This window comes from Galeopterus variegatus, unplaced genomic scaffold (genome assembly GCF_000696425.1).
Source record: "Galeopterus variegatus unplaced genomic scaffold, G_variegatus-3.0.2 Scaffold1686, whole genome shotgun sequence".
In the NCBI taxonomy this organism is placed as follows: Eukaryota; Metazoa; Chordata; class Mammalia; order Dermoptera; family Cynocephalidae; genus Galeopterus; species Galeopterus variegatus.
In genome coordinates, this window is record NW_007727797.1 from 319,774 (window position 1) to 329,483 (window position 9,710).

A 9,710-nucleotide genomic window follows, 5' to 3' on the forward strand; every position below is an offset into this window, starting at 1 on the left:
AAAGACAAAAAAGACACACACACAAAAAAAATAAGACCTTAAACATCTGAATGTATTTAGAAATCATTAGATACCTAAATAAAAATAGAAAATGTCCTATAATTATATAGCTTAACTATCTCATTTCTATTCATTTTTGCAGAATTTTTATTTGTGTTTAGAGCAATTAGTCTTTTGAAAAGAAATAATCCTCTCCAACTCTAGGAAATCATAAGCCAGTAAGAAAAAGAAAGGTTGAGAAATGTCTTCTTGGAAAATAATAATAATAGCTAATATTTTGGGGGTGCTTGCCACATGCCAGGTGCTCTTCTAAGCACTTCACATGCATTAATCATGTAATCTGCACAAGAACCCTATATGGCCAAGATTATTTTAACATCCTTATTTTAGAGATAAGGAGGCTGAGACAAAAGGTTTAAATAGCTCTCAGCATGATACAGCCAGTGGTAAAGGGAAAGGTTTGAAGCTAGGAGTCAGTGCCTTTAACCAGTGCTTTTCTATCAAAGCGACCACCTCCCAATCTAGTGGCTTGCATCATTGCTTTGGCTGTTCAATGCATTGTCTCCCTATAGATGAGCTAGCACAGAAACTGAGTCCAATGTGGAAGTTGCTCTGAGAGCATGGAAACAGCAAAGGAGGGAGGGTCGGATGCCCTGCATTAGGGCCATATCTGTCATTGGGGCTGGAAAGCTGGAAGCTTCAGGCCAGGGCCCTGCACATGTAGCTTTTGGGGCTTTCTTTACTGTGTTCAATTGCCCACAAATTCACTTGGCCTTTCTCCAAACAGGGAGCATGTCAACTGATGAGGCTTTTGGTTCCTAAATGACAATCCCCTTCCTGGCCTACCTTCATGGGATGGCATCTAGGTGCCGTGGGCTGGAGTTGCTGTTGTTCTGGATCACACATTTACAGCCCACATCTTGGTCTGCCCCCACAGATGGCTAATCACAGCCATTGTGGTGTGGCCGTGTAAGTTTGACAGTCAGAGAACAGCCTTGTTTCCAGAATTTGAGGATTCTTAGGAAACATTTCACTGATAAATTCATGTACTGACAGCAATCATTAACTAAAATGCACTTTCCAGGGCCTAAATCCTGAGGTTGTGTGAAGCCTGTCTAAGCTGTGAATATGATAAAGTTCTGTAGATACAGTGTCAATAAAAGGATCTGGCAAATTTCTATTTAGTTGTTACTTGTGAGGCAGAGATCCTATCAAAATGACTAATCACACATCTCTATACAAAGGCTGCTTCCAAGTGGCAACTTGGTGAGCAAAAAGGTCCAGCAGCCCTGGACTGTAGGATCATTAGGTGTGGTTGTAGATGGTAGTTGATCCCTGGAGACAGCAGACCTATGAGGAAATCTATCAGTTAAAGTGGATCCCATTAAGAAAGTCTCTAGAATGTAAGTGTACAGCAAAGAGAGTTTTTTAATGTGCACATATGCTCACTTAATTATCTCTAGCTCTCATTCAAGTCTCTGCATTCTTTGCTCCCTGGTCAAGTTAAACCAAATCTATGAAGGAAGGGGCGAGAGAAACGTGTATCTCTTATTTTTTTCCCAGTTGAAGCCATTAATCCACAGAAGAAGAATTAAGAGCTGCACAGATAAAAAGCAATGGTGAGGATTATTTTTAAAAAGCAACATAAACATGAAGCTACTTACAGTGAGGACAGAGAAACATAAAATAGTTAGAAAAGTAACCTAGTAATAAATACATGCATACACACACTTTAATACCATGTCACAGGCAATTAAAGGTGAGACACAAAGCGAAGGAAAGATGAAGGGAAGCGCAGAGAAGACAGGAAAAGGTGAGCAGAGGAGGGATGATGAGAAAAGGAGGAAAGGGGGAAGAAGAACAAAGGATGCAGGAGAGGGCTGAAGAGGAAGCCAATGGATGAAGAGTAAAAGCAGGAGGGAGAGCAGCTCAGGAGGTGCTCAGCGGCCGGAAGCCGTGTCTGCCAGGCCCTGCTGCGGGTGGAAGAGCAGCGAGCTGGCGCTTGTTATCCCTGCACTTTGGAAGCCTGATTCATTTTCAATAGGCTTTCCCTTAGGAAACCGCATGTCTGTTTTTATCTTCAAACTCAGAAATTTATTTTTTAAATGGAAGCTTATTTTCCTTTGAAATTCCAGAAGGTTTACTGTAAGTGCATTCTTTTGAATCCTTGAAAATATCTTGTAAGTTTACCACCTATATCTGAAAGCCTTTTTGATAAGGTAAAGCTACCAGTGGCCTTATTTGGGTTCTTTGAGAGATTATTGCTGCCTCATTTAACAGTGCCTGGTAGTAACAATTGAAACCCCAGCATGTATCTCTTAGTTCTGAATCCCTTTTTCAAAACTAATTTAGGTTTCCTACATTATAGTTGATCGTAACAGGAATGCAAAAAGACAAAATCTTCAGGAATTACTGATTTATGTTACCCTTCCTGAAATATATTCAACAGACTCATGCAGGCATCAGATCTGGGCTTCCAGCACATAAGGCAGCAGGGGAGCTTTTCCTTAGGCACAGACAATGCTCGGCCTCTCTGAAGTATACAAAAAGTAGACAAGCAATGATTTCTACTTTGGATGGTCCCACCCTCCTCCTTCAGACTGATTAGAAATCCTGGAGCATCATTCTTCATTTGGAAAAGCAAAACAGAAACAAACAGAAAAATTTCTCTTATTGGTGTTTGTGCAGACCTGTCCAGAGAAGGTCTTCTGTGGAATGATTTGGGTAGAGATTAAAGGCATGGGCTATGGACCCAGGAGGACCTGGGCTCAAGCTCTGCCTGCACTACTCATTAACCCTGTGACCTTGAGCAGGTTACCAAACCTGCCCCAGTTTACTGATCTGTAAAAGTGGGGATAAACAAAGTACTTACCTCCTAGGATTGTTAGGATTAAATGAGACAATACATGGAAAAGGATCAACACATACAAAGACTCAGTACACCGTAGTTGTTATTACAACATTCCATACTTCGTCTGCATCCTAGAACCCAGAATGCACTTCTACCCATCACTGATTTTTCATATTCAAACTGAATGAACCCAATGAATTCCAAAAGGAAGACTTGTAAAATGTTCTTCCTGACACCCAAAATGACTTTTATACTCTTTGTTGCTGCTCTTTGTATAATGTTTGAGAGTAAATGTCCAACTTCCGAAAACCAACATTTATGTTAATCCTGCTAGGGGGACTGAAGTAAAAGCAATTGAAGTGAGTTGCCTCTGTAGTCATTGTTTTTGTCTTGCAGGAAGCAGAACAAACTGAAAGCAACAATGCACAGTTAGGATGTGGATTTGACAGTCAAAAATACTGAATTTATTCATGTTCCCTCTCAACACTCACCAGCTATTCACAGCTAAAAATGGGGGCTGAGGAGGAAACTGGCTAAGTTGTTCCTGGCTGCTTGTATATCCAGAAGTAAACCTGAACTTATGACCAATGTATTTCCAAACCCCTACCCATCCTAGTAAAGTCTCTGAAAGCATGATAAGTGATGGGACTATTCATGCACGTCTTTTTTTTTTTTTTTTTTTAATATTCAGCAGTTCTTTATGTTTCTCTACTTGTTCTTACTGCTGTCCTTCAAAGCTGCTCCTTCTGGTCCTTGCATTTTGGCACCAGATCATATTCTTAGAGAAGATACACACGTGTATTCCTCTTAAAATTTGATAGAAAAATCCTGTTGTAAGAGAGGTCGGGAAGGAGACCAGGATCCAGAAAGGATAACTGGGTAAATTTTACCCTTGATTTCCCAAGATAGCCCCCATCTCAAATAGTCTACCCTATTGATCCAGTAGATATGCCAAATTATCAGAGCAAAAGCTCTGAATTTTTTTTATTTGCAAAATATAGTTATTGTACCTAGAGGCATACAAAATCCTTTATAGCCCAAGCACTGATCTGGTTGAGTCTTATTAATCAATGAAAACTGCATTTCCTCTTTTTTTCCTAGCGGTTAAGGATAGGATGAGACATAGATGGTGCTGCCTTGTACACAACTCATATTTGCTGCCCAACTTTGTGACTTTCCTGAATGTTTCAGATTCCACGTTTGATGGAGTAACTGACAAGCCAATCTTAGACTGCTGTGCCTGTGGAACTGCCAAGTACAGACTCACATTTTATGGGAATTGGTCAGAGAAGACACACCCAAAAGATTACCCTCGTGAGTACGGTAGCTGCTTTATGGGTTGGGGAAAAGCATGTTGCTAAAGGTCTGTCTGGTTGTGGATATACTAGCTGAAGTATGTCAGGTCTGCTCACTGTTATCAACTGATTCATGAAACACACATTCCAAGTAAGTAAATTCATTGAGACAGGCAGACATAATTGTGGTATGCTTTTAACTTCTTTGCATAGCATTGTTCTAATTGTTTTCTTGTCTGTGTTTAACAAAATATTCTTGAAGTCATGCTACTTATCTTCAGATTGGACATTTCATAACCTCAATCCTCCTGAAACAGTTCTGTCCATGAATTACATAACTGGCCTATTTGTGCTGTAAATATCTGGCGAAAGGGACCTGCTCTTGACTCCATAGACCAAGGTCAATGAATACTCAACTATAGCAGCTATTGGTAATCAACTAGAATGCCCCTTCCCCACAGATTCCAGATGCCACCTTAGAATCCTTCATGACACCATGCTCCAGATAGCCAGCACTAACCCATGAGAGTTGTCAAAAAAACTCCAACTTTATATTTTGGAGTAGATCCTTAATTAGGACCCTACCAACTCCCTTTTATCATACAATTGTCTTAACAAATGCCTACCATGTGCCGGGTACTGTGCTCACATCTCTAGAGATATAATAGTAAACAAAAAGAGATGCACCCATGTTCCCAGGAGTTAGCAGGGAGCCAGACGCTAATCAGATTATCACACAAAAAGATGTGAAAATTATAACTATGAATAGTGGACTTACCATGTACCAAGCATTTTTACATATGTTATGTCATTTAATCCTCAAAATAACCTTTTCTTGTGGATGAGCTCACTGGGGATCAGAGAGATGTCATGATTTGCCCATAGTAAAATGTAAGTAGGGGGTCCAAGATTCAAAGAAGGGCTTGTCAGGCTCCTGGTTCTGCCTTTAGTTTTGATTGCCTTTAAGACCCAGCATTGCCCATTCTCTCTAACTGTGGGTGGCAGGATGTCTGTGTGTGGCACTGAGAGTGTTTTTTTCTGTTCATTGTCTGTTTTGTTCTGGTGTGTTTCACTTTGGAGTTACCACAGCTGGGAAAGAACAGTAGGAATGGAGAAAGAGATTAAAAAGAGGGATTTGGGTCTTTAAGAAGAGGAGAGGGGAGAAAAGTACACATGGTTGGGACGTCAGAAGACCCAGGCCACACCAGAACCTCCACGGTCCCCAAACAGACCACCCAGAGGGGACTCTAACATTTCTGGGCAGATCAGGAGTCCTATTGTTTAATTTTACCCACAAGGCTTGGGATCTTAGAAGCCTTTTACTAGTTCATTCTTCTGACTCTGGGATTCAGCCTGATCTGCTTCAGCTGGTGTGGGAGACCTGTGTGAACAAACTTGGACTCTGTGTCCTGGGGAAGAAAAAACACTTGGAACAAGTATGATGGGAAAAATTTCCTCCAGTACCTCCCATCCACTAACCCAGAAGAAATAAAATGTTAGGAGCCCATTACTCATCTTTTGTGATCCTAAGGAGCTTCTTGCCCTTTTCTATTCTGCCATTGTCATTTCCCAGAATTGGGGTGATGGGGGTGGGGCAGGGAGGAAGGCAAGGAATACAAAACCATTGTTTCTAGGTCTCTGGGCCAAATCTAGTACAAATCTATACAGAATTTCTGTGGAGTTGGGAGTGTATAAATATAGTAGACATGTGTTCCAGATCCCCCCGGGATTGTTACATTGTCAGATGTTATGTTACATTGTCTGTCAGATTATGTCCTAATTTTTGGTTGGAAAAGTGTGGTCAGAATAGCATTTATCACATCATACTGCAATTGTTTCTTCAGGAGTCTTTCTTCCCCACCAGAGTGCAAAGTTCTCTAGGACAGAAGCCATGACATGCTCATCTTTGATTCTTATGCTTAGAAGTGCCTGGTGCCCTCCCAAGTACCATGTACTGGTGATTGAACTCAGAGCGGCATTCTCTATGACCTGGGAGGCAGGTGTCCAGCTTACACTCGTACTGAGCAGTGAGTGTGGGCCAAACCTTCCTTGGAGGAGTCCCAAGTACCATGTACTGGTGATTGAACTCAGAGCGGCATTCTCTATGACCTGGGAGGCAGATGTCCAGCTTACACTCGTACTGAGCAGTGAGTGTGGGCCAAACCTTCCTTGGAGGAAAAGGGGTGAACTTGTACACTCAGGAGATTGGAGCCATTTGGAAGGGCACAGGAAGGGTATAATCAGGACCTTGAAAATTCGATGTTCTCAAAAGTGATTTCTACCAATCTTAGGTAATAGATGAATTTTCTTTTGCCACTGCAGGGATGACTCTGTCTTGATAACCAGACCTTGTCATCAATCCCAGAGAAGATTCCTCACATCAGTGCTGACAGATGCCAAGTCCCCGCTCCTTTATTAATTAGTCTTCCAAAACACCACTTTCCCCGCAGGGATCTTAGGACAGTGGTTCTCAAGCTTTTTAATCTCAAGACCCCTTTTACATGCTTAAAAATCACTGAAAACTCCAACATAATTTTGTTTTATATGGGTTATAATTATCAATGTTTACCATATCAAAAATTGAAGCTGAGAAATTTAAAAATATTATTTATTAGTTAATTTATAAAAGTGACATATAACAAAATAACGATAATAAACTCATTCCGTGTTAACATAAATAACATATTTTGTGAAAATAACTATATTGTTCAAAATTTAATGCAGAGTGTCATTGTTTCATATTTTTACAAATCTCTTTAATTTCTGGCTTAATAGAAGACACCTGGATTCTCATTTACCTTTGTTTCTGCATTCAACATTTTGTGGTATATTTTTTCGGTTAAAGTATATGAAGAAAATTCTGTCTCACATGGCTATGTAATTGGAATTTAATAACCTTTTTAGATAATTACAGATAATCATCTTTGATACTACACCAAAACTCTACAAATCATAGTCTTCCAAAGGCTAATTACAGTGTAGAATATGAAACTACATCACTGAACTTGTATTCTCTTACATTAAAATGCATTGCTTTACCTTCCACTTTGAATGGTTCTTTCACAAGTGCTTGGTTTTATAACATCATACATTGCTCATTCGGAAAATATTGGTTTACTAAGTTATGCAGATCATCCAAATGTTGAGACAGTTCATTAAACAGAATCAAAAAATATCACATCCATTCATATCACTACCAATCTCATCAGAAAAGTGTTTAAGTATTGGAAGGCTATCAAGTTCACAGTAATGGATACAAGTTTTCCAAAATCCTGATTTTTGCTTGAAAGCTCAAATTTTATCATTGGCAAAAAATATTGTCAGTTGTTTTCCTTGAAGTGACAGGCTCACTTCATTTTTGAGAAAATGTGTGCCAAATTCCTAAGTCTGAATAACCATAATTTGTCTGTCATTTGTTTTTTAAAGTAAAAATGATGTTCTATGAACATAAAAAGTGGCTCGTCCAACTTGCACCTCAAAGAATCATGTTAAGCGCTTTTATTCAAAACCATCATACAGCAGAAGTGCCTTTGCCTATTTTCTGGTTAGTCACACAGAATGATAAAAAGATGTGTACTCAAAGGTGAAATAAAGAAATTAATCATTTTTATTGTTTTATCAAGGACATTCTTAAGAGAAACAGACTTTTTGTCGTGAAGAACTCATTGCCTGCTACGAAATTAATCATTTTTATTGTTTTATCAAGGACATTCTTAAGAGAAACAGACTTTTTGTCGTCATGTTTACTGTGGGTACATGGCAGTGAAGAACTCATTGCCTGCTAATACAGTTCAGGGCCACTGCCCTGCTCTGTGCTCAGTGCCTGTGTTAATATCAACACGTTGCAAAAGGCAAACAATTTCTTAATATTGTTATGAAAATAGTTTTTACCTCACACACCCTCTGAAAAGGTCTCAGCGTCCCCACTTTGAGAACCTCTGCGATAAGGAAAGATAGCAACCTAAGGCATCTGAACTTCAGTTCTCTTTGGCTAACTTGCCTTGAGAATTCACACTGGAGTCTTCACAGAGGATTGGGCAACACCCTTGTGCTTCCAGCCATCTCTTATGGTGGGCCCCATCTGCAGGTGGCTCTTCCCACCATTATACAAAATGTTTTTTTCCAAATGTGATTTCTGGGATTTCCTCCATTCAAGTACAGAGCACCCTGCAGTCATGACACCCCTCACTCTAGGAGGGGCTAGACATGTTGAGATAAGAAGGAAGGCAGGGGGATGGCCTAAAAGACCTCTGGCATTCCCTCTCTATTGTAATACCATAAATCTCTGCTGGTCATCTGGAAATAGTGAAATCTTTTAAAAAATACTCCCAATCAAATAGCTCTAGACATCCACTTTAAGGCAGGATCATATAAGTTTTACCTCCTAGTTTTATAAGTGAAAGAAAACTGAAGCACAAAGAAGTTACAGGCTCAGATCACATAGCCAGAGTGTCCAAACCAAAATCAAAGCTTAGATCTCCTGATTTCCTTTCGTCTTCCTCTGGGGACTGTCAAGAGGCAAATAATCTTCTATCCTCTGCAGTAAAATGAAATATCTTATACACAAAGCATCTTTTAATGAGGCCCTGGTGTATTTACATGAACTCAACTAGCACCACATCCTGTGCTATACTGAACAGCTTTGCCCCACTGTGCAAAGATCTGCTCTGCAGAGATCCTAACTTAGATGTCAGAAAGAAAAGGTCTGGATTTGTTGAACCTGAGCAGAGTTCCTGAACCCTTAGGCATTAGGAGAACTGCAAGCTCTTGTAGTGTCTGGCCTAGGCACTGCAAGTCTGTAGTTCCCAGTCATGGTCCAGGAACAACTGCTTCACAGGAACAAGGTTACCATGTGCTGTTACCACATCAGAATATCCTGGGGGTTGGAAACATGCCCAGTTTTTCCCAGGGGACTGGAAGTTGCCTAAAAAATGCTGAGTCTTTTTATTCTCTAGCTCTGAATACAGCTCTTGGGTTTTGACAAATTCTTACACTCCGTAGAGACCCCATAATCTCCCTTGACAGTGTAAACTGCATAACTGCCCCCATTTTTGATATAGCATCAGTTTTAATTTTGTTTATCATATACTCATTGATGAAAAGAACATTTTTTCCAGGAGCCAATTATATTTTTCATTTGACAACACATTGCCTAAAATAGAAATATGACCACTGGGAAATATACTCTACATAATCAAAGTTAATTTTATAATAAAGTTCAACCATCTTTTCCATTAGGTCACTTAATTTAAAAATTATTAATTGCTAAATTCAATCACATAAAAACCAGCACTTTAACACTTGGAAATTACTTTTATTTCTTCTTGTATTCATCCATATACTTTCCACATCACATTCAAACACATTGTGTCCTACTTTCTGCATTTAATTTGTTTCCATCATCGTAATGAATTACTTCAGCTTGCTTTAAATTTATCTAACTATTCTTTTGCTGACCATTTAGATGATGTCAGGTCTTTTGCTAATATAGAAAGCACTACAATAAGAAAACTTTATATGTAAGTTTTCCTCCACCCTTCCCCCTTTCTTGGAATTATTTCCTT

The 9,710-nt window shown here is 39.5% G+C and overlaps 1 protein-coding gene across 1 annotated transcript in view; it reads left to right on the forward strand.

Annotated features, from left to right (window-relative positions):
• Positions 1–6,793, forward strand: part of LOC103595116 (spondin-1-like) — a 134,784-nt gene extending 127,991 nt beyond the window's left edge. The window contains exons 5-6 of the mRNA XM_008578433.1: positions 4,043–4,165; positions 6,469–6,793. Of these exons, the coding sequence (XP_008576655.1) occupies positions 4,043–4,165; positions 6,469–6,485 (140 nt within the window). The 3' untranslated portion in view covers positions 6,486–6,793. The remainder of the gene's footprint in view (positions 1–4,042; positions 4,166–6,468) is intronic.
• Positions 6,794–9,710: the final 2,917 nt, after the last annotated feature.